Source organism: Rhincodon typus, chromosome 7 (assembly GCF_021869965.1).
Source record: "Rhincodon typus isolate 14 chromosome 7, sRhiTyp1.1, whole genome shotgun sequence".
In the NCBI taxonomy this organism is placed as follows: Eukaryota; Metazoa; Chordata; class Chondrichthyes; order Orectolobiformes; family Rhincodontidae; genus Rhincodon; species Rhincodon typus.
The window spans coordinates 2867384-2891207 of record NC_063338.1 but is presented as its reverse complement, the minus strand read 5'-3'; the positions used below and the strand labels follow the sequence as shown (position 1 = coordinate 2891207).

Below are 23824 nucleotides of genomic sequence, written 5' to 3'. Positions count from 1 at the left end.
AGCCAATTTTGGATCCGGTTTGCCAACTGTCTTTGGATCACGTGGGCTCTTATTTCTTGGGCCAGCCTTCCATGTGGGACCTTATCAAAGGCCTTACTGAAGTCCATGTAAACCACATCAACTACGCTACCCTCATCAATATAATTAGTCACCTTTTCAAAAAAACTCAATTAGACAGGATTTTCTTCTAACAAATCGATGCTGATTATTCTTGATCAATCTCTGCTTTTCTCAGTATTGATTAATCCTGGTGTTCAGAATTTTTTTCCAGTAATTTCCCTACCACTGACACCAGACAAACTAATCTGTAATTATCTGACCTGTCCCTGCTGCCTTTCTTGAGCAAATGAACACTGTAGCTGTCCCCAGTCATCTGGCACTTCACCTGTGGCCAGCAAAATATAAATATCTCCACCAGGGCCCAGCAATATCCTTCCTCGTCTCCCCAAGCAGCTTAGGATACATCTCATCAGGCCCTAGGGGTTTAAGCACCTGTATGCCTGTTAAAACATCTAATAACACCTTATTAATCTTAACGTGTTCTAGAACCTTACCATCCTAACTGAAAACCCCAGCCTCAATGAATTTCTTCTCTGTGAATAAGACCTCACTCCATGCCAAAGGTTACCCCTTTGGTCTCTAATAGATCCCACTCTTTCCCTGGTAATCCTCTTTCACTTCACATACTTAAAAATATGCCTTGGGATTTTCTTGATCCCATCTGTCAAAGATTTTTCATGGCCCCTCTTTGCCCTCCCATTTCCTTTTTAAGCAACGTCCAAAATTATACTTTTTGAGGTAGACAATCAGGAGGCTGGAAGAACACAGCAAGCCAGGCAGCATCTGGAGGAAAGGAGAAGTCAACATGTACTTTTGAAGGGCCTTGCCTGTTTTAATGCGCTTACCTGACATATGCTTCATCCTTTTTCTTTCTGAAACTTTCGACATCCAGGTTCGCTGGAATGGTTACTCTTGCCCTTCATTCTTAGAAAAACACGCTAGCCCTGAATTCTCACTATAACGCTTTTAAAAGACTCCCCCTTTCCAAATGTAGACTTACCTGCAAGTGGGTGCTCCTAGTCCCAGAGCCCATCTAATGATATTGAAATCAGCCTTCCCCCAATTTTGTTTAACTCTGAGGCCGTTTAGTTACTGTCCACACTCTCGGGGGAAATGGTGTCAACTTATTTAATCTGTTTATTTATTTAAAATTCCCAAAGGTTTTGGTGCACCTTTATTTAGATTTCCTTGTATGCCTCTGAGCTCAGCATAGGAAAACCCAAGCCTCTCCACATCACTGGACTCACTCATCAGTATTCTCAATAACATGAAACACTGCATTCCTGCTCTATCCACTGAAAGGTTGTACAGGGACAAGAATTGATCTTTGAGCCCCTTGAGCCAGATCTATTCAGTTAAATTGTGACTGATCTGAACCTAACTGCATTAATTATCTTACCTCCATAGTACTTTGAGATGGTTAACCAATAAGATCTAGTCTGCATTGTCTTGAAAACATTGATCATACCCAAATGCATAGCCACTTAGGCCAGAAATTTCAGTTGTTCTTCTAGCACGATTTCACTCCTGAGTGGATGAGCTCTAACTTTTAGATTTTAGATTTAATTCTCCCCTGGAGAATGTAGTTTCTCTTTATCTACCCTCTCAAATTCCTCTTTCATTTTACACAGCAATTTGCTCACTGCTTAAATTTCTAAATGCTTAACTTCCAGATCATTTATATACGCTACAAACAACAGAGGACCTAAGACTGATCCCCGTGGAATACTACTAGTTACCGGTCTCTATTCTGAAAAACACCCTTCCACCGCTACCCTCGGTTTTCTATGACCAGGCCAGTTTTATATCCATCTAGCCAGCCCATTCTGAATCCCATGTGATTTTAGTTTTTGTACCAAAATGCCTTACTAAAGTCCATATGTAGTCCTTCCCTCATCAATTATCTTTGAGACCTCTTCAAAAAAATTCAATCAGTTTGGTGAGACGTGACCTTCCCCATATTAAACCATGCTGCCTGTCACTAACTGGTCCATTTTCTTCCAAATTTGCGTATGTTTTGTCCCTCAGTATCTTCTCCAAGAGTCTCCCCACCACAGACTTCGGGCTCACTGGCCTATAATTTCTTGGATTATCCCTGCTTCCTTTCTTAAACAAAGGGAACAACATTGGCTAATTTCCAGTCCTCTGGAATCTTGCCTGTGGTCAAAGAGGATGTGAAGATACCTGCTAATACCCCAACTACTTCTTCCCTTACCTCAAGTAACCTGAGATAGATCCCATCTGGCCCTGGGAATTTGTCTACTTTAATGCAATTTAGGATTTCTAAAACTTCCTCCTTCAATATATTGTAGAGTATTCACACACTCATCCCTGACTTGAACGTCAGTCATGTCCTTCTCCTTGGTGAATACTGATAGCCTTCCTGTGGCTCTACGCATGACTTTCCTCCTTTGTCCTTGAGTGGGCCTACTCTTTCCCTTGCTACCCTGTTCTTCTAATATATGCATTAAAAGTCTTGGGATTCACCTTGACCCTGGTTGATAAAGACATTTCATTGCCCCTTTTTAGCCTTCCTAATTCTGCATTTAATTTCCTTCCTAATTTCTCTTATACTCCTCAAGGGCTTCATCAGTTTGTAGCTGCCTAGACCTATGGTATGTTTCCTATTTCCTTTTAACTAAGCTTACAATTTTCCTTGTCATCCATGGTTCTGGAATCCTGTCATTCCTATCTTTCAGTTTTGCAGGGACATGCATGTCCTGCACATTAATCAACTAGTCTTTCAAAGCCTTCCACATGCCAGATGTAGATTCGCTCTCAAATAACTGCACCCAATCCACATTCCCTAGATCGTGTACAATTTGGATGTGATTGGCCCTGCCCAATTAAGCACCTTCACTTGAGGGCCGCTCTTGTCCTTGTCCATGACTACTCGAAATCTTATGGAGTTATGGCCACTAAGCCCAAAATGCTCTCCGACTGAAACGTCGGTCACCTGCCCTGGCTCGTTCTCTAATACCAAGCCTAGTATGACCTCCTGTCTGGTTAGATTGTCAATATATTGTCTCAAAAAGCCCTCCTGGACACATCTAACAAATTGCTCTTTATCCAAGCCTCGGCTCTAAGTGAGTCCCAGTTAATAAGAGGGAAGTTGAAGTCACCCACCACAACTACCCTGCGTTTTTCACACCTTTCCAGTATCTGACGACATATCTGCCTCTCTGTCTCCCGTGGGCTGTTGGGAGATCTATGGAAAACTCTTAACATTGTGATTTCACCGTCCCTATTCCTGAGCTCCATCCATAATGCCTCATTGCAAGATCCCTCTGATGTGTCCTCCTTTAACAGAGCTGTGATGGGATCCCTAATTCGCTATGCAACTCCCCACCCCTTTTGTTTCCCCTTCTGTCCCATCTAAAACAGCTATATCCTGGATGTTAAGCTGCCAGACCTGTCCATCCTTTAACCACGTCTCATAGTGGCAATAACATCATAATTCCATGCAGTATCTGTGCTCTTAGTTCAACTGTCTTACCTGTTATACTTCATGCACTGAAGTAAATGCACTCCAGACCTCCAGTCCCTCTGAACCCTCCGACTTCCCTCTGCCTGCTCTTACTCTGCACTATGCATATCTCAGTGTCTCTTTTGTCCCCAGTCCCTGCACTTACTGGCCCATTGTTCTGGTTCCCAATCCCCTGCCACACTAGTTTAAACCCACCTGAAGAGCTCTAGCAAACCTCGTGCCCAGGATATTGGTGCCCCTCCAGTTCAGGTGCAACCCATCCTTCTTGTACAGGTCCCACCTTCCCCAGAAAACATCCCAATGATCCATATATTTAAAGCCCTCCCTCCTACACCAGCTCTGTAGCCACGTGTTCAACTGTACTCTCTCTCTGTTCCTAGCCTTACATAAGAGCTTGCACCAAAGATCAGTCTCACAATAAATGCTAATCCTCTAGACACCAAGTCCATTCTGTCTTGAAATTAAGGAGACAGTTTAAAGTATAATACCTGAAATCTCTAAGATTTCTTGTGAAATTTGGAAACCAGCCATTGGAAGACACCGCAAACCTTTAAAAATGGCAGGTGAACTGTGATGTGGAAGCCCTGAACCCATTTCCAACAGATCTGATTTTCCTAGTAGGAGAGGACCTGGACTGTGCTTCATGCAGTGTTGCAGTCACCAATTGACGGAGTCAATGTAGACACTCTAGTTGTGTTGATGAGATTGTCATGATTTGAAGCTTGTGAAATCCCCTGCACTTTAACTAAGGAAATATATGCTGCAGCTACTGGTGAGAGTTAAAGAAAATCTCTCTGCTGAACTGTTAAGATTGACTGGTTATCTGCTGCAGGTTAGAGAACAACAGTCAGAACTGATGGTGTGGCATCAGTTCTGACATTTCCTTTGTTGACATTTCCTATGGGCCATTGTTATGTCATTAGGAATGCTCGTCTGAGTTTCAGCTGTTTGAGTGGTGGGTTCTGAAGTCACACAGTTTAATTGACAGTTAAAAAAGGCTATTTAAAAATAGTGTTTGATTTGGGGTCTGGATATAAGTTTGTTTTTATAAGTGATCAACCACTTGAGGTTTAAACCTTTCATTTTCTTCATGGGATTATTTTTCACTATTTAATGCATGCTGTGTTTCTTTGTTGGAAGTTTATTGTTTTAATCTCTGTATGGCTTCCAAGATCCATGCATGGAATTACGAGTGGGTCGGTGCGGATGTTACATGAGGGTATGAGGGCTCAAAGTTGGGTGGATGAGAGGGACACTGAGTTAGCCTGGAGGCAATGAAGGTCCATGTTGGGTGGGTAGGGAGTGAAGGCTAGAGAACCTTACAGTTTCTGGATTAATGCTGGACTCACAAAGAACACCAGAAGTGGAACTACCAGAGCCAGTATGAATCAGCACACTTTTTAACTGCGACCTTTCAATTCTTTGTGTTTTTAGGTGAAGATTGCAACGAGAAAGATATCCAGGGCGTTTGAGATTTCTGGACCATTTAATGTACAGTTTCTTGTGAAGGGGAATGATGTGATGGTAAGCAGCCTAATAAATCAGGTTTCTGTGGTTTTATGGGAATGGTAAACCTCAGAGAAACTCCACTACATTCCTTAATTCCTCCTGTATTTGTTTTCTGGGTGTTTGTTTGAATTGGCTGTTCAGCCTGTTATATTCTACTCATTGCCATTTGGGTATGTCAGTCTCAGATTTTCCAGTGAGCGACACATTGGCACCACCCCCAAAGACTTTGTCATGTCAACAGCAGATGGTACTGCCTTGTCAGAGGAAGTGCAGGAGAGGCAAAGTAGGGAGAGGACATGCTCCCACTTGAACTAGGTTTAGGCCTTCTAATGAATGTGGATGGCAGTTTGGCTGAGTGAATGGAGGTGGTGGGGTGTGGGTGAATGTTCATTCACATCAAATGTACATTGATTCCAGTCTGTGTTAAAGAAACAATTGCAGAAAGCTGATTCTTGTTGGTGGTTTCTTAATTTGGGTATTAATTCAATAAAGCTGGTTATTTTGGTTTATGGTTTCCCCATGGGGATTATAACAGTAGCAGGATTATGGATGAGCTCACATTTGTGGAGAGTTTTGGATGGAACATGGCCTTCTCAGGACTTGGACCTAAAACAAAACAAAGGTCAGGGACAAGTTCAATGGATTTAGATTTGACAGATCCTTACAGATGAACGATATTTATCCAGGAAGCCTGAGGTAGATTTGAGATGAGATTTGTGAGAGACCAAGATGAACACAAAGCGGATAATGCGGGTGGTACTGTTCCCATGTATTTGCTGCCCTGGCCCTTCTAGATGGAAGTGGCCGTGGATTTGGAAGGTGCTGTCTAATGACTCTTGGTGAATTTCTGCAGTGCATCTTATAAGTAGTACGCACTACTGCTACTTAGTGTTGGTGTTGGAGGGAGTGACTGTAGTGCCCTATTAAGTGGTCTGCTTTGTCCTGGATGGTGTCAGACTTCTTGAGTGTTTTGGAGCTGCACCCATCCAGACAAGCAGGGACAATTCCATCACAGTCCTGACTTATGCCTTGTTATATTCTATTTGTTGCTTTAGGGGTCTTTAGTGAGTCAGGAAGTGAATTACTCACTGCAGGATTCCCCACACGTGGAGAAAGGTATTCAGTTTATTTTAGTTCTTCTGAGAAACGCAGAGGTGCTTGTGTCACACTGTTTGTTGATAACCTTAAATGAGCTCTTTTCATCCACACTGTTCTCACTGGAGATCAATTGGAAGTGGTGTTCACTTGCAGCTATCCACACAAGATTGCTAACTGTATGACAAGCCCTGAATGCTTTCATTTTCACTGTGTCTCTGTTGGTGACCAGGTGATCGAATGTAACCTCAGGGCATCCAGGTCCTGCCCCTTTGTCTCAAAGACCATTGGAGTCGACCTCATCAATGTGGCGACGCGGGTGATGATTGGCGAGAGTATGGATGAGTCACCCCTGCCATCGTTGGAAAATCCCATCATACCGACCGAGTATGTGGGCATCAAGGTACAGCAAATAATCCAAGAATGGGCTGGTGACGTTGAGGATAATGATTCTTGTGTCTCTAGTGAAGAATCACTCCCTGCGATGTGCAGTTCATCGGTTGAGCTGCTGTTCAGATTAAAGTGAGAATGGTGCCATTTAAGAGGGTATATTGCCTGGAATGTTTTATTGAGATATGTGACAGGCTTGAATTGGTGCAAGGGCATTTCTGGGTTTTATCAGATTCAATGTTCCTTGTTGCTGTCTGTGCAGTTTAATTTTTCCAGTCTGCATTTCCCGTTCAGCTGATCTCGACAACTGAATGCCGCAGCTGGAGTCCCGGCACAGGGAACCCTAACCTCTTCTCTTTGAACTAATTCAGCATTGATTTCTAGAATCAACTCTCAACATCTGCCCCCATCCCCTTCCTGTAAGATTCCGATGAAGCCCAACAGTCATCTTCCCAAACTGTCTGATGTGTATTTGTATGTTGGGCACCCCTCAAGTGTGTGAAAAGGGAATTTTAAGTACAATTTGTCAATCGTGCAATGGGCAAGGTTTTTTGGCCAGGTGATGGACACAGACTACAAAGTCGAGATCCATACAATTGCATTGCCATGAGAACATAATATAGAGGAATAGAATTAGGCCATTCAGCCTATCGAGCTTGCTCCCCTATTTGATCATGGCTGATATGTTTCTCAGCCTCATTCTTCTGCGTCCTCCGTGTAACCCTTGATCCCCTTACCAGTCAAGAAGCTATCTAGCTTTGTCTTAAATACATTCAAGACTTGGCCTCCACAGTTTTCTGTGGCAATGAGTTCCACAGATCACCACTCTCTGGCTCCTCAACTCAGTTCTAAAGGGTCATCCCTTCACTCTGAGGATATGCCCTTGGACCTAATTTCTCATAATAGTGGAAACATCTTCTCTGCATCCACTCAATCCAGGCTTCTCAGTATTCTGTAAGCTTCAATTAGATCTCCCTTCATCCTTCCAAACTCCATCAAGTACAGACCCAGAGTCCTCAAACACTCTTCATATGACAAGCTCTTTCATCCCAGGATCATTCTTGTGATCCTCCTCTGGACCACTTCCAACACCAGCACATCCTTCCTTAGATACAGGGCCCAAAGCTGCTTACAGTATTCCAAATGCAGTTTGACAAGGGCTTTATTCAACCTGAACAATACATCTTTCTGGTCTTTTCATAGATCATAGAAGATCATAGAATCCCTACGTGTGGAAACAGGCCATTCGGCCCAACAAGTCCACACCGCCCACCCCGCCAAAGAGCATCCCACCCAGAACCATTCCCCTAATTTCCCATGTCTAACCCAAACATCCCTGGGGACTATGGGCAATTTAGCATGGCCAATTCACCTAGCCTCTACATCTTTGGACTGTGGGGGGAAATCGGAGCACCCGGAGGAAACCCACGCAGACACAGGGAGAATGTGCAAACTCCACACAGACAGTTGCCTGAGGCTGGAATCGAACCTGGGTCCCTGGCGCTGTGAGGCAATGGTGCTAGCCCTCGTAAAACGAATGTTAACATTATATTTGCTTTCCTAACTGCAAAATAAACCTGCATGTTAACCTCAAGAAAATCCTGTACTAGGACTCCCAAGTCCCTTTGTGCTTTAGATTTCAGAAGCCTTTCCCCATTTACAAAATAGTCTATGCCTCTATTCTTCCTACCAAAGTACATAACCTCACAGTTTCCCACACTGTATGCCATCTACCACTTCTTTTCCCCACTCTCATGGCCTGTCCAAGTTGTGGTCTCAACATGTATCCCTGAAGAACTCACTAGTCATAGCTGCCCTCCAGAAAAAGACCCCGTTTTCCTTACTGTCTGCCTTTTGCCAGTCAGCCAATCTCTATTCATGTCAGTACATTGCCTCTAATACCAAGGGCTCTTATTTAGCAAACTTCGGTTTGGCATCTTGTCAAAGGTCTGAAAATTCAAATAGATCACATCCACTGGCTCTCCTTTGTCTAATTGCTTATTCCCTCCTTAAAGAATTCTAAGAGATTTATCAGGCATGACCTTCCCTTGACAAAGCCTTGCCAATTCCAACCTAGTTTACCATGCACTTTCAAGTACTCTGCAATTTCATCCTTAATAACAGACTCTAAGATCTTACCAATGACTGAGAACAGGCAAACTGGCCTATATTGTCCGGTCTTCTGCCTCCCTCCCTTCTAAAACAAGGTTGCTACATTAGCCACTTTCCAGTCCTCTGGGACCTCACTGACTCCAATGATTCCTGAACGATTACCACCAATACCTGTGCCATTTCCTCAGCTATCTCCTTCAGGACTTTGGGGTGTGGCCCATTTGGACTGTGTGGATTTATCTACTTTCAGACCTTTCAGCTTCTCTAGCATCTTCTCCTTAAGGATGGCCACTACACACACCTCTGCCCCCTGACTGTTTTGACATTCTGGTATGCTGCTAGTGTCTTCAGCTGTGAAAAATGATGCAAAATACCTATTCAGTTCCTCCACCATTTCTTTGTTTCCATTGCTACTTTGCCAGCCTAATTTTCCAGTGGTCCAATGTTCACTCATGCCTCTCTCTTACCTTTTGGATATCTTAAAAAAAATCTCTTGCAATCTTCTTTTATAATAGTAGCTAGCTTACTCTAATATTTCCAAGTGTCTTGATGATATGTTGCTGCATCTATTTTATTGAGAGGTTTCTGCTATTGGAGTGTTAAGTGTGGGGACAGGTCTCCACATCAGTGTGAGATGAACAAGGAAGAGCAGAATAGAAGCTGCGATGTAGCAGTCAGGAAAGTTGTTCAAATGTTTCAAAGGCAGAACAATGTTGGACAGACAGAGAGATAAATTATATGCCACCACCTCAAACTTTATTCAAAGCAAAATTAAAATGAGTCACTTTATGTCAAATTGAAAGGTTTTTTTATTCATTCATGGGATGAGGCCATTGCTGGCTAGGCCAGCATTTATTGCCCATCGCTAATTGCCCGTAAGAATCAACACATTGCTGTGGGTCTGGAGTCACATGTAGGGCAGGATGGCCCTAAGAGAGTGATTTCCCTAAAGGAAATTAGTAAACCAGATGAGTTGACAACAGATTCGTGGTCATAGAGTCCTACGGCACAGAGACAGACCCTTTGGCCCAAACTGGTCCATGTTGACCAAAATTTCCATCCATGCTAATCCCATTTCCTTGCACTTGGCCCATATCCTTCTAAATCTTTCCTATCCATGTATTTGTCCAAATGCCTTTTAAACATTGTTAATTAGAATCCCTACAGTGTGGAAACAGGCCCTTCGGCCCAACAAGTCCACACCGAACCTCAGAGCATCCCACCCAGATCCATTCCCCTATGACCCACCTAATATACACTCTCTACCTCCCTGAACACTACGGGCAATTTAGCATGGCCAATCCGCCTAACCTGCACATCTTTGGACTGTGGGAGGAAACCGGAGCACCCAGAGGAAACCCACGCAGACACGGGGAGAATGTGCAAACTCCACACAGACAGTCGCCCGAGGCTGGAATCGAACCCAGGTCCCTGGCGCTGTGAGGCAGCAGTGCTAACCACTGTGCCACCGTGTCACCCTGTATTGCCCGTGTACCCGCCTTGACCACTTTCGCTGGCAGCTCATCCGTATGCACACCACCCTTAGTGTAAAAAAGTTGCCCCTCACGTTCCCATGTATTCTTTCCCCTCTTATCTTAAACTGGTAGCCTCTAGTCCCTGATTCCCGCAGTAGATCCATCAGTAGACTCTTAATTCCAGACTGTCATTGAATTCAAATTTCCCCCATCTGCTGTGGTAGATTGTGAACCCAGATCCCCAGAACATTACCTAGGCCTCTGCAATAACAATCCAGTGATACTATCGTCACTTACCCTATAAGTTGAGGTATCTGAGGCCATTGCTGTAAGATTGTGGGCAGAAGTTGGGAAAATGAACATGGTAAGTTCAGGTTTCACCTGTAGTGGGTGCTGTTGTTCACTAACAGTGAAACCATCGGTATCTGTGCTGTATGTGTGCTGCACTAAGATCCTACTAGTGAACTGTTTCTGAACTCCATGAATGCAGCTATTTTAAACTTCATTTGGTCACTTGCAGGCTCCCATGTTTTCTTGGCCACGACTCAGGGATGCAGACCCAATTCTACGCTGTGAGATGGCATCAACTGGAGAGGTACCTGTATTTTAACAGTCCATTTATCTCTTTTAGCTTACTGACCTGGGAGTCATTACACAGAGAAACATCCTGACTGTTTACTGGTACCACTGGCAGGGGAAAGAGCCAGCAGAGGTTTTGCTGATAATCTGAACCAATTTCACTGAAGTTTATTTTGGAAATCCCACTCCTCCTGTGGATGAAGCTGAGCAGGCAAGCTATGCACAACAAATTCCAAAAGAATTGCAAACTGATTGTTTGATCTCAGTGATCGTCATTGAGGGATAAATATTAGTTGGGACACTGGGGATGTTTCCCTAGCTCATCTCTGCAATAGTTCCATGGTATCTTCCATTTTAAGTTGACAATGCCTCGATCTAACCTCCCTGTCTAAAAGAAAAGGCCCTCAGGCCGTATAGCCATAACTCAGTGTTGCACGAGAATGTTAGCCAAGACTTCTTTCAGATGAACCCTTTTCACTAGTGAGTGATGAGGTTCTGGAAAGCAGTGCTGATAAGCATGGCATCCAAAAAAATTGTTTGGTGGGTATTTTGAAAGGAAGAATGCTTCATGGAAAAGGCAGGAGAATGGCACGAAGTCTGAATACTCATTCAGAGAGCTGATGCATGCACAATGAGTTGAATGGCCTCTTTGTGCACGGTAACAATTGAACCCAAAACTTTCTGACTCCAAGGTGAGAGATTTTTTTTCCCCACAGAACCAAATTGACAATTTCCCTGAATTATGTGGGAAATGTGAGCATACTGAATCTTCTCTGTTTCTGTTTAATAGGTTGCTTGCTTTGGGCCCAATATTTACTCTGCATTCCTGAAGGCGATCCTATCCACAGGCTTCAAATTACCTCAGAAAGGGATTCTCATTGGAATTCAGGTACAAGTTTGGGAACAAGAATCAACCTGCCCCACAGAGAGCCAGGTTCACATTGGTGTGTGCTTCTAACCACAGCTCAGAAAGCAGGCCTCTTTCTCTCCTGAGCAGGCCCTGACTACCAGCAATCTGAGTGTAGTGGGGAGGGGATTCGACTGACTCTGTGATGTGTACGCGAACAAATGGGTGAGAGCACCATGCTGTGGATAGTAGGTACAGAGAGGTGGTCACCTCCCAGGCAGGGAGGGAATGGGTGTCAGAACAAGAGAACTTTGCTGGAAGAGCAGGAACCTCCTGTGACCATTCCCCTGCAAAACAGAGACATCACTTTTGGATAAGGGTGAGGGGAATGGCCTCTCGGAGGAAAGTAGCAACAGCAAATTCATTGGACCACAATTGGCTCTGCTCCATGGGAGAGGAGAAGAAAATGTGATTATGGAATAGTTATAGCAGATTCAATTATAGGGACAGCATGGCAACTCAGTGATTAGCACTGCTATTTCACAGTGCCAGGGACCCAAATTTGATTCCACCCTTGGACAACTGTCTGTGTGGAGTTTGCACATTCTCTCCGCGTCTGCGTGGTCTTCCTCTGGATGCTCCACTTTCCTCCTGCAGTCCAAACATGTGCAGGTTGGATGGATTGGCCATGCTAAATTGCCCGTAGTGTCCAGGGATGTGTAGGTTAGGCAGACTAGCATGGTTACAGGGATAGGGTAGGGGAGAGGGTCTGGGTGCGATGCTGTTCAGGGTGTCACTGTGGATTTGATGGGCTGAATGGCCTGCTTCCATACTGTAGGGAATTCTATTCAATAATTATAAGGGGTATAAATAGGCATTCCTGTGGTCATGAGATTCCAGGATCATATGTTGCTTCTCTGGTGCTGGGGCCAAGGATGTCTCAATGCAGCTACAGGACATTCTGGAGAGGGAGGGTGAGTAGCCAGTGGCTGTAGAACACAATGATACAAATGACATGGGTGAAAAAACAAAATTAAATCCTAAATGCAGAATATAGGGAGTTAGGAAGTAAGTTGAAAACTAGGACCACAAAGGTAGTGATCTCAGCATTGCTTCTACTGCCACATGCTACTCAGAGTAGAAATAGTGGGATAGATCAGATGAATCATATCAGCTGAAGGGATGGTTTTGGGTGTGGAGTGATGGTGGCTCAGATTCTTGGGGCACTGGGACTGGTTCTGGGGGAGGTGAGACCAGTACAAACTGGACCATTTACACCTGAGTAGGACCAGGTCTGATGTCCTGGGTGGGGGGGGGAGTATGTGCTAATACAGTTGGGGAGGCTTTAAATTGAAATGGTAGTGGGGGGAGGAACATGTACAGGGAGGCAGAAGAGAGACTAATGAGGGCAAAACCAAATGATATTAGAAAATAGGAAAAGTGATAGACAGAGAATTCAAAGACAAGATTCAAATAGGCCACTGCAAAATAATTGGAATGGGACTAAGAACATAAAACCTTAAAGTGAATGAATTAATCAGGCTAATAAATATAAATGGTATGATATAGTTGGAATTACAGAGATGTGGCTGCAGAGTGATCAGGGATGTGGACTGAATATCCGGGGAGATTTGTTTTTTAGGAAGGACAGACAAATAGGAAAAGGAGGTGGGATAGTTTTGCTGGTTAAAGAGCAAATTAACACAATCGTGAGAAAGGATGTTAGCTCCGGCGAAGTGAAATCTGTATGAGTAGAATTCATAAACACAGTAAACTTAGAATCTCTGGTTATAGCAGGGACAAATGGATTAATTGGTAACTTGCACATCTGGACAGTTCACCTATGGAAAGTGAGGAGATTAGGAGAGTCTCCAGGTCGGTCAGAACTGCGAGGTAGCTGCAGTGTTACAGCCTTCCCATCTAAGAGATGCCATGTGCAGGTTCTAACCATGAGCTGCACTCCCTGGAAAATGTCCTGCTCACTTTGTGTAGCGGCTGCTGCTAATGAAATAACGTGCCTCATGAAAGATGACAGTCCCATAGTGGACTGACTATTACAGCCAGTCCCATAGTGCACTGATCATAGCAGCCTGCCTCATGATCGACTGACCATTACAACCTGTCCTGTGATGGACTGACCATTACATCTACCCCATGATGGACTGACCATTGCATTCTGCCCCATGATGGACTGACCATCACAGCTTGCCTCTTGGTGGACCAATCAATCTGCTTATGGGTCTTATTCTTTACCTAAATCTCTGAATTTAAAAGATTTTGTTAAATTGGTTAGATCATATGGGATCCAGAGAGAGCTAGCTAATTGGATACAAAATTGGCTTGACGGTAAGAGACAGAGGGTGCTGGTAGAGGGTTGAGACTGGAGGCCTGTGACCAGCAGTGGACCTCAAGGGTTGGTGCTGGGTCCATAGTTGTTCATCATTTATATAAACGATTTGTATAAGCATACAGGATGCATGGTTAGTAAGTATTCAGATGACATCAAAATTGGTGGTATAATGGACAGTGAAGAAGATTATCTAAGAGTACAACGGGATCTTGATCAACCAGGCCAGTGGGCCGAGGAATGGCAGATGGGGTTTAATTTAGATAAGTGTGAGGCATTGCATTTTGGTAGGACAAACCAGAACAGGACTTACACAGTTAATGGCATGGGATTGTTGTTGGACAGAGAGAACTTGGGGTGCAGGTATTTAGTTCCTTGAAAGTGGTGTCTCAGGTAGATAGAGTGGTGAAGAAGGCATTTGGCATGCTTCCCTTCAATGGTCAGGGCACTCAGTACAGGAGTTGGGATATCGTGTTACGGCTGTACAAGGCATTGGTGAGGCCACATTTGGAGTACTGCGTATAATCCTGGTTGCCCTGCTAGAGGAAGAATATTATTAAACTGGAAAGGGTGCTAAAAAGTTTTACCAGGATACTAGTGAGAATGGAGGATTTGAGTTTTAAGGAGAAGCTGGATAGGCTGGGACTTTTCTCCCTGGAGCGTAGGATGCTGAGGAGTGACCTTGTAGAGGTTTATAAAATCATGAGTGGCATAGATAAGGTGAATAGCCAAGGTCTTTTCCCCAGATTGGAGAGTGCAAAACTAGAGGGCATATGTTTAAGATGAGAGGGGAAAGATTTAAAAGAGACCTGAGGGGCAACTTTTTCACACAGAAGGTGGTGCGTGTATGAACTGACTGCCAGAGGAAGTGGTAGAGATGGGTGCAGTTACAACATTTAAAAGACATTTGGACAGGTACATGGATAAGAAAGGTTTAGAGGGATTTGGGCTAAACACAGGCAAATGGGACTGGTTCAGTTTAGGAAGCATGGTCGGCATGGACGAGTTGGGCTGAAGGGTCTGTTTCAGTGCTGTATGACTCTGTGCTTTTCAAGTTGATGTCGCTGTGCTACTCTTGTGATTGGAATTTATTTCAACTGAATCGGACCGATTGTCAGAGGAGCTTTGGTTTGTTCTGATCTGGGGTACTCAGCCCCTTTGACTGACAGTGAACTGCACCAGTCAAACATGGTCAGCGGTGTTAATAATAGAAGGTATCTAGCCTGCAGAGACTTTTATATCTGATCCTGATGTTCAGAGGTGACTGTAATAGCAACACTTGGCGTTTTTCTCCCAGTCCATACTGAGATTCTCACATTCCGTTAATTGTTTTTGCAGAGCTCTTTTCGATCAAAGTTCCTTGACACTGCACAGCAGCTTCATGAGCAGGGATATGAGGTAGGTCTCCACACCTGGATTAAAACAGATGATTACAGAGTAGTGGTCCCAGTTAAAGCTGGGAAAGGTATGCTGTTCTCGCACACAGCCTTTAGTGTTCCCAGTGTCGGAATGTCTGTGATCACAGTCTTCACTGAGCCCAGCACCAAGACTCTGGCATTGCTGTGTTGCACCTTACAGAGAGACATCAGGAAGGTGCCTCCTAGTACAACTGACCATTCCCCACCTGCTCTCTGCAGCCTGAGAGATACTGGTAGTCTCAGTTGGAGATTTTAAAGGCAACATTTGTATCTGACTGGGATTTCAAAGACTGGGCTAGCAGGCTGTCTCACCACCTGGCCTTGGTTTTCAGTGTCCTGCTCCAGAACGCTCTCTGGAAGGACTTCCTTTCCAGTTCCACACGTCAACATCAGGGAAATAGGGTCCATTGATACTATCCACTGGCTGTTCGCACATGTTTATTTACAACTTGGATGTGAACGTAGAAGGTATAATTAGTAAGTTTGCAGATGACTTGAAAATTGGTGTTGTTGATAGTGAGGAGGATAGCCTTAGGCTACTCACTGATATTGATTAGTTGCTACATTAGGCAGAGCAATGACAGATGGAATTTAATCCTGATGAGTGTGAGATCTAATTTTGGCAGGAATAGATATACACAATGAATGGTAGCTTCCTAGGGAGTACTGAGGAACAAAGGGACCTTGGTGTACAAGTCCATAGATCGCTGAAGGTGTCAGCACGGGTGGACAGAAGGTAAAGAAGCCATATGAGATGCTTGCCTTCATTTGCTGAGGCATAGAATATAAGAGCAAGGAAGTCTTGTCACAACTTTATAAAACATTTGTTAAACCAGAGATGGAATACTGTGTTGTCATCGTCATCATTCGGTCGTCCCACACAGACAAGAATGACTCTCTTCCACTCTCAGGGTGAGCCCATAGGTGTCTATATAGACCGATACCCCTACCACAGGCTCTGGGGCACTTGGGGCAGGTGGTGGTCACAGGAAGGGGTGGGTGGGGCATTGGTGTGGCAGCGTGCTCCTTTCACTGTTTTTGCCTGGCTTCGATTTTTTTTTTTCCCAATGCAAGTCTCAAGGTGCTTGACACCTCCCAGGATGCTCCTCCTTCACTTTAGAAGGTCTTGGGCTAGTGATTCTTCGTCAGTGATGCCTTGAGGGTATCACTGTGGTGCTTCCTCTGTCCAACTGGGGCTCACCTGCCATTTCGAAGCTGGGAATACAATACCTGCCTGAGAGTCTCGTGTTGGTCACACAGATGACATGCCCAGGCCATTGCAGTTCTGGTAGCCACACTGTCTAAAGAACATGATTGCATTGGAGAAGATGCAGAGGGGATTCATGTCTCATGTTGTGAGGAGAGATTGGTTTTGTTTTCCTGGGAGCGGAGGAAGCTGAGGAGGGAATCTGTTTGAGGTATACAAACTTAAATAACTACACAGAGGCTGGTATCCCATCACCAAGTCACCCTCTATTTACTTGTGCACAGTACGCTGGCTTTCGCCAGCCAGCTCGCAGTCAGTCCCTTGAACTGAGGAGATTCTAAATCTCCTATTTATATTGGTCAGCCAGGGCTTCCTGGTTGCCCCAGGTTGAAAACCCAATCAAGGATCCTGTAGTCAACAAGATCCACCTGGTTCCAATCACTACACAGACTGAGAGAGGCATAGACAGAGTGGATTATGAGAATTTTTTCTCCATGCCAGACATGTCTAAGACCAGACAGCATTGTTTAAGATGAGGAGCAAGTGATTTAGAGGAAATCTGAAAGGAAGTTTTTCTTCCTGAAGGCGATAGAAATATGGAACACGCTGCCTGCGAGGGTGGTGGAGGTAGATACTCTTACAACATTTAAGAAGCATCTGGACAAGCATTCAAAATTCCAGGGCTGTGGATCAAGTGCAGGTGAATGGGTTAATGTAGCTTGGTGTTTGTTGGCTGGCATAACTGTGAAGGACCTGTTTCTGTGCTGTATGACTCTATGAGACAATGTTGTTCTGTCAGATCAATCTTTGGTGTGTTGAGGGATATGGGGGGGAGCAGATTACAGTTCTGTTCCAAAACAGCTACATATTGCAGGAGAGCCTCAGGTAGAGCTGTGTCCCGCCCCGTATTGTGACCCTGCCCCATGTCGTCACCCCACCCTGTACCATGTCCTTGTCCCAGGCCTTGACCTTGCATGCTCTGTACTGTGACTCCGCCCCGTACCATGACCCCGCGCTGTATGTAATTATTGCAAGAGAAAACTATTATTTACAGATTTAAGCTTTCTCGTCTCTGTGCCCTTCTGAAGCTGGCCCTGATGACTGTGTTCTTCAGCCCCAGTGCACCGTCTTGTATGTCAATAACACAGCGATCCTCTCTGTCACTGGGATGTACAAGTCATTCTGTGTTCTCTTGTAGACTTTCAGAGAACAGATAACCCTTAATCTGGGGGTTCCTGAAAACCTGTACAATCACTGGTGTCAGTGTGTTGAAGGATGTGACATGGCTTGTGTTTGATGTGAAACCTCTTGTTTGTTTCATTGAAGCTCTATGCCACAGAAGGGACGGCTGCCTGGTTGAACGCCAATGATGTGCCCACTGCCCCCGTCTCATGGCCTGATGCAGAGGATCACAGTTCATCAGCTCCTTCTTTTACCAAGTGAGTGCCTGTTGTGGTTGCTAGTGATTCTCTGTACGCTGACCTTTGTAGAGGGTCAGCCATTAGATTTGTACTCCATTCAAACCTTAATATTTTGTCATACTTTCCAGCTGCTTTGGGTAAATAATTTGGAAGCAAATATGACGAGTGCAGAAATTTGATTTATATATAACTTGCATCTAAACGTCCTCTGTAGGATTTCATTGCAATTTCACTGTTTAAAAAAAAACAAAATCTACTGGAAAACTCTACCCAATAAACTTCTCAAGCAGAGTTTTGACAGTATGCCACATAATACTTTACTTGGTAATCTCTGTGGGATTTTCTGACCTTGGGATACATAAAGAATTAGTCATATTGTTGCACCAGGTTATTATTGGTAAATGTGCAGTTAGTGAAACCTGACAGGAATCAGTCCAGTGAGACTTGTTTTGTTACTATGAACAGGTACTGATGATAATGATAAATCCAAATAGAATGCTGACCTTTCTCTCTTTAAATGCAATACAAGGTGGTAATATGTTAAGGGAAGTTCATTGTTAGCGCAATGATTTGTGTCAGTGATTGTGAACAGCTTGGAAGAAGATAAATAACAGGAACTGAGGCAGGATTGATGGGGAAGTGGCATTCTGTCTGGAAAATGACATTTAACAGAGATGTGGATAGGGAAAATGTCAAGAATGCGCACAGTGCAGAACTTTCCATCTATTTGACAGGGAAGAAAATGTACAGAGATTATTGTACAGGAGTCTGTAATGTTAATAGTGGGTGAGGAGGTTAGGGTTAAGGTAAAGAAAGTGTGTGTGTATGTGTAAAATGAGGATGTCCCCGTATGAAATAGAGAGCTCCATTGTATCTATTGACAATGCCTTGATTTAGGATTCTTTTAAAATACTAGATCCATTTGGTTTCTTTGTGTTGAAGAATTCAGAACCCTTCAAAAACTATTAGAATGATACTGAGTTTAAAATCCCTTTGTTTCCACAATGGCCTAACATTATCAGGCCTTTACAAAAAGTGTAGACTTCAAGGAAATTTAAAAGAGGTTTTTAAGATAATGAGAATGTCCAACTGAGGACCCAGGCCCACAGAGCAGATCAGCACTCAGCAGGAGGTCACTGCGAACAAAGCAGGTTCTTCCAGATTGAACCACAAGATCTTGTTCTGGCAGTCAGTTATTCACTGGCACTTGTTGCTGGTCCCAATAATTAGTCCTGTGGGCTCTGTAACTGTGTGCTGAACTAGCTGGCTGATGTGAGCAGCTCCAGATATGGAGTTGGCTGTGGCCTATCTTAGTGGATTGTTACGCAGAGATGGCTCCTTGGATTTGTATGTGGGTGGATTTTGGCACAGATACTGCTGAATGATGAGAACAGCAAAAATACCCTGAGCTGCTGGATGGGCACATTATTAAAACACAGCCTGACATCCAGAGGGCAGAGCACTAAAGACCTCATTAAAGAGGTAGGTTTAAAGGAGCATCTACACAGAACTATTGGATCACTGAAACTTACAGCACAGAAAGAGGCCATTTGTTCCATCATGCTCGTGCTACTCTAAGAGCAGCTATCTAGCTTAATGCCAGTTTCTGCCTCTTGGACAGTGTTTCAGGAGTGTATTCGAAAACAGTTTGCAATTATAATGGAAATACCTGTTTCTCACACATGCTTTCAAGCAGACAGTTCCAGATCGCTGCCACCCTCTGGGTGAAAACAAAGGACCTCCAACTTCTGATTAATCCCTCCAATAATTTACATCTGTGCCCCTGTTTACTGTGACTAACGGGCCCTTTCTAACCACTCATCGTTGACCCCTTGTCATTTTATGCACTTCAGTTCAGTATCCCTTCAACCTCCTCTTCCAAAAAATCATCTCTATATTTCCTCATGACTAAAATTCTCCAGTTCTGGCAATATCCTTGAAAATTGTGGCTTAAAGCTGAATTATAACTTTACATTATGAATAGCTACAGGCTGTATTCTAAAGGAGCTTGAGCTGGAGTCAAAATCTGTGGTGCTCCAGAGGCCTCCTCTCTGACTACACCTTGTGTTTAGTAAAGCCTGCTCATGTTCCCTCACAAGTATGTTGTGTATGTCTTACCATATCAATTCTTCTGGAATTCTAGTGCAAGCACACCCTTCCAATATGAACAGAACTGTGTGCAGTATTATGGCTGCTTTAATCAATTCTAGCATGGCCTCTTTACCCTATATTTCAAGCCTTGACAAGTAAAGGGAAGTTAAAACAGAAATTGCTGTAGAAACTCAGGGGTGAAGGAGTAACTAAAATAGGTGGGAAGATGGAGCCCTGAGGAAGACAGTAGGCAGACAAAGGGATGGATAATGGTAAGTCAGGGAGGGAAAAATTGCTGACAATAGAGATCATTAGTGGGTGAAAATGGTTGGTTGTGATGAAAGCAGCCCATGTGATGAAAGGGCCTGGGGTATGGAGGTGGGTAAAGAACATAGGAAAAGGTGTTCAGACTCTAAAATTATTGAACTCAATATCGAGTCCTGAAGGCTGCAGGATCCCCAAGCGAAAGATGAGATGCTGTTCTTCCAGTTTGTGCTGAGTTTGCTGGAGCAGTGCAACAGGCCCGAGAGAGAAATATAAAGGAACAGGAAATATCTTGTCTACCTTCTTGACTAACTCATCTAGCTATCCTGCTACACATACTCCAGTTACCTGGGTTCCTCTACACTTCCATTTATTGTGTCTTCCCTGTGCCTTGTTCGGTCTACCAAGATACATTCTTAAGGTTAATTCCAACCTCCAGTTTTCTTCCTCATGACCTGTTCACAGAATCATAGAATCCCTACAGTGCAGAAAGAAGCCATTCAGCCCATCGAGTCTGCACCAACCATCCGAGGAGCATTCACACCCAGACCTCACCCCAACCCTTATCCCCGTAATCCCGTATTTAACATGGCTAATCCACCTAGCCTGCACATTCCAGGAGAAGACAGAGCAATTTAGCATGGCTAATCCACCTAACTTGCATATTTTTAGACTGTCAGAGGAAACTAGAGCACCCAGCAGAAACGCACACAGACACACAAGTGCAAACTCCACATAGATATCCAAGGTTGGAATCAAACAACTGTGCCACCGTGCAGTCAGTCCTGTGTTCAATGGCTTCCTAACTCACTATCAACAGCATGGCCAAAGCTCTTCCCAGTTGTAAAAGGATCAAGAATCAGAGAACACAGATATAAAGTGATTTGCAAAAGAAGCAAATATAATGTGAGATAATCTTTTTCACAACACAGATGACTCCAGTAACAAATGCAGTGCCTCAAAGCATCGTGGAGGCAAGTTCAGTTGAGAGCGCGATGAGTTTTTATTTAAATAGGAACAATGTTACCGGTTGTGGGGAAAAGACTGTAGAACGGCACTAAGTTGAAGTGCTCAGACAACCAGTGGAGACATGATGAGCTGAATGGCCTCCTCTTGCACCATAACAATTCTGTGACTGTCTTTTCAGACTGATCCATGATGGAGCCATTGACTTGGTGATAAACCTGCCCAACAATAACACCCGCTTTATGAGGGAAAATTACCTGATCCGCAGAATGGCCATTGATCATGCTGTACCTCTCATCACCAATTTTCAGGTAATAATAATGACTGTATGCCCCAACTTTGGTGCTCCCAATGGAAATCCTGGTGAGATGCTCACTAAAGCTGGCAATTTGACAGTGAGAGGAGGGAAGAGATTCAGAATCCCCTTCAGAATACCTTGGTCATACACAGAGATCTGAAACTGGCTTTAATAAATGAGACAGGTTTATACCATCCTTTCCTTTTCCAGGCAAGCAGCTCTCTGTCCACCCATCATCCTCACTGTTTGGTTTCCTTGCATCTCCCTGTGAAAGTGAGGAAGGAGATAAACGAATAAATTATCATAGAATAAAATTGTATGTTCATAATGTCCCAGGAATCTAAATCTCTTCCTCCTGCATTACCTTTCCATCCACTTTTACATAATCTTATCCTTCCGTTCCTAAGCTTTCTTATGCAGGTTACCGAGAGTAATCTAGAGATTATCATTCCTGAGCTTCTCCTTACTCATTTCATACCTTGCTCTCTAAATTCTAACTGCAGGACCACATTCCTCTTCCTTCTGTGTTATTGGTTCCAAAGTGGACCATGACCACTGGCTGTTCACTCTCTTCTCTCAGCAACATCCTTGACTCTAGCACCGGGGAGGCCACAGACCACTCTGGAATCGTGTGCCCAGCCAGAGGATTACCAGGCTGTTACTGTATTTATCAAACCTCCTTTCACTCCCATATGGCACTGAAAGAGGCCATTCAACCTTTCTAACCTGTACTAGCTCTTTTAAAGAGCTCTGCTGTTCATTCCATCCCCATATCTCTACTATTTTGATTTTCCTCTTTTAAATCCTACTTCCCTTGGGGCGTCTCTGTGGAGTGATCTTTCAGTTTCCTTTCCAAGCAGAGAATTTCAGATCAGAATAACTCATGGTGTCAAACAATCCTCATTTCTCTTCTGGGCCCAATGGTTTAAATATGTCACTGATTCCACTAATAGTGTAAACAGGATACATTTGGAGAATTGTTCTGAACTCCTCTTGTTTAGAAACCTCCAATTAAATCTCTGCTGTAGCATGAACAATTGTAGCTTTGCTGGTCTCTCTGTAAAGCCAGATTCCTTCTGCATGGTGTGAATCTGCTGAATGGATTCTGCACCCTCTGAAATTCTTCCAAAAGTGTGCCCAGAGCTAGATCCATCATTGTGGCTTTGTCTACTCCTCCTCTATTTATAAAACCAAGGAAACCGCAAAACCAAGGGAATGATGTGGCTTTTGTTTTTTTTTCAGTGGATGACCTTGTCTCAACTTTCAATCTGAAACTGAGGAATTAAATTCTAATACCACCAGCTCCTGTGGCAGGATTTGAATCCTGCAGAGCCTCAGGAGAATTCATTAATACTAAGACCAGAGTTTCCTCTTTTGAGCAGTGCTGCGCTATCGTCCTTACGGGTTCTCACCATTCCTCCTGGTGTATTTCACCTATCACTGAGTAGTGGACAGGGCTGTGTGTGTATGAATGTTGTAGGCTTGTCAACAAAGAACCCATCCCAGGGTCACTGTACCCAATCTAATGACAAATCCCAAAAAGACATCCACTGCTGTCCAACTCCCTCACTTTTGGGGAAACAGCCTTCAGTTAGCTGAGTGTACAAGCTGACCAGGTCTCAGCATTTTATTTGGCAATGCTATTGATTTCTTCCTATACCCTTTCAGGTGGCAAAGCTCTTTGCCGAAGCGATTAAACACTGCGGGAAACTGGATTCCACTAGCCTGTACCACTATCGAGAGAACAGTGTGATCAGAGGTTTGCAGTGAGAGGCTCCCGTCAAGCCTGACTTGTGCAGGCCCTCACTCCACGTGTACAAAGTCGGTTCTCTGACACGGACAAAAGCATGTTCTTATTGTAACAATTGAATAAACAGAGAGAGAGATTTCAATGCAACCACGAAATTCACCTAATTTAGCTCTTGTTTTTGGAGGTTTAAGCACTATGGAAATGACTCCCTGTTCTAAATCCTTCTTCTCTTTCTCCCACTGTACATGGTAATGGAAAGAATACTGTGGATGCAGTAGGTACCGTAAGACCACTCACCCCCCTCCTTGCTCTTTCACCTGTCTTTTGTCCTGAACAAGCCGCGAGTACATCGCTCTTCCTGGACTGCGTTTTCATAAGGTCTTTGCTTAGAGTGACCCTGGAATGATTTGGAAGTGCCTTGTAACCACAAGTTTCACTCCTGCTACAGCCATGATGATACAGCAGGGTTATCAATTTGACAGTTGCTCCCTTGGCTACACAGTTGGAG

At 44.0% G+C, this 23824-nt stretch overlaps 1 protein-coding gene across 1 annotated transcript in view; it reads left to right on the top strand.

Moving 5' to 3' along the window:
• The window catches only part of cps1 (carbamoyl-phosphate synthase 1, mitochondrial), a 176671-nt gene extending 153208 nt beyond the window's left edge, over positions 1-23463 (top strand). The window contains exons 30-37 of the mRNA XM_048598668.1: positions 4982-5071; positions 6384-6554; positions 10649-10723; positions 11498-11596; positions 15240-15299; positions 17853-17965; positions 21450-21579; positions 23235-23463. Of these exons, the coding sequence (XP_048454625.1) occupies positions 4982-5071; positions 6384-6554; positions 10649-10723; positions 11498-11596; positions 15240-15299; positions 17853-17965; positions 21450-21579; positions 23235-23336 (840 nt within the window). The 3' untranslated portion in view covers positions 23337-23463. The remainder of the gene's footprint in view (positions 1-4981; positions 5072-6383; positions 6555-10648; positions 10724-11497; positions 11597-15239; positions 15300-17852; positions 17966-21449; positions 21580-23234) is intronic.
• Positions 23464-23824: the final 361 nt, after the last annotated feature.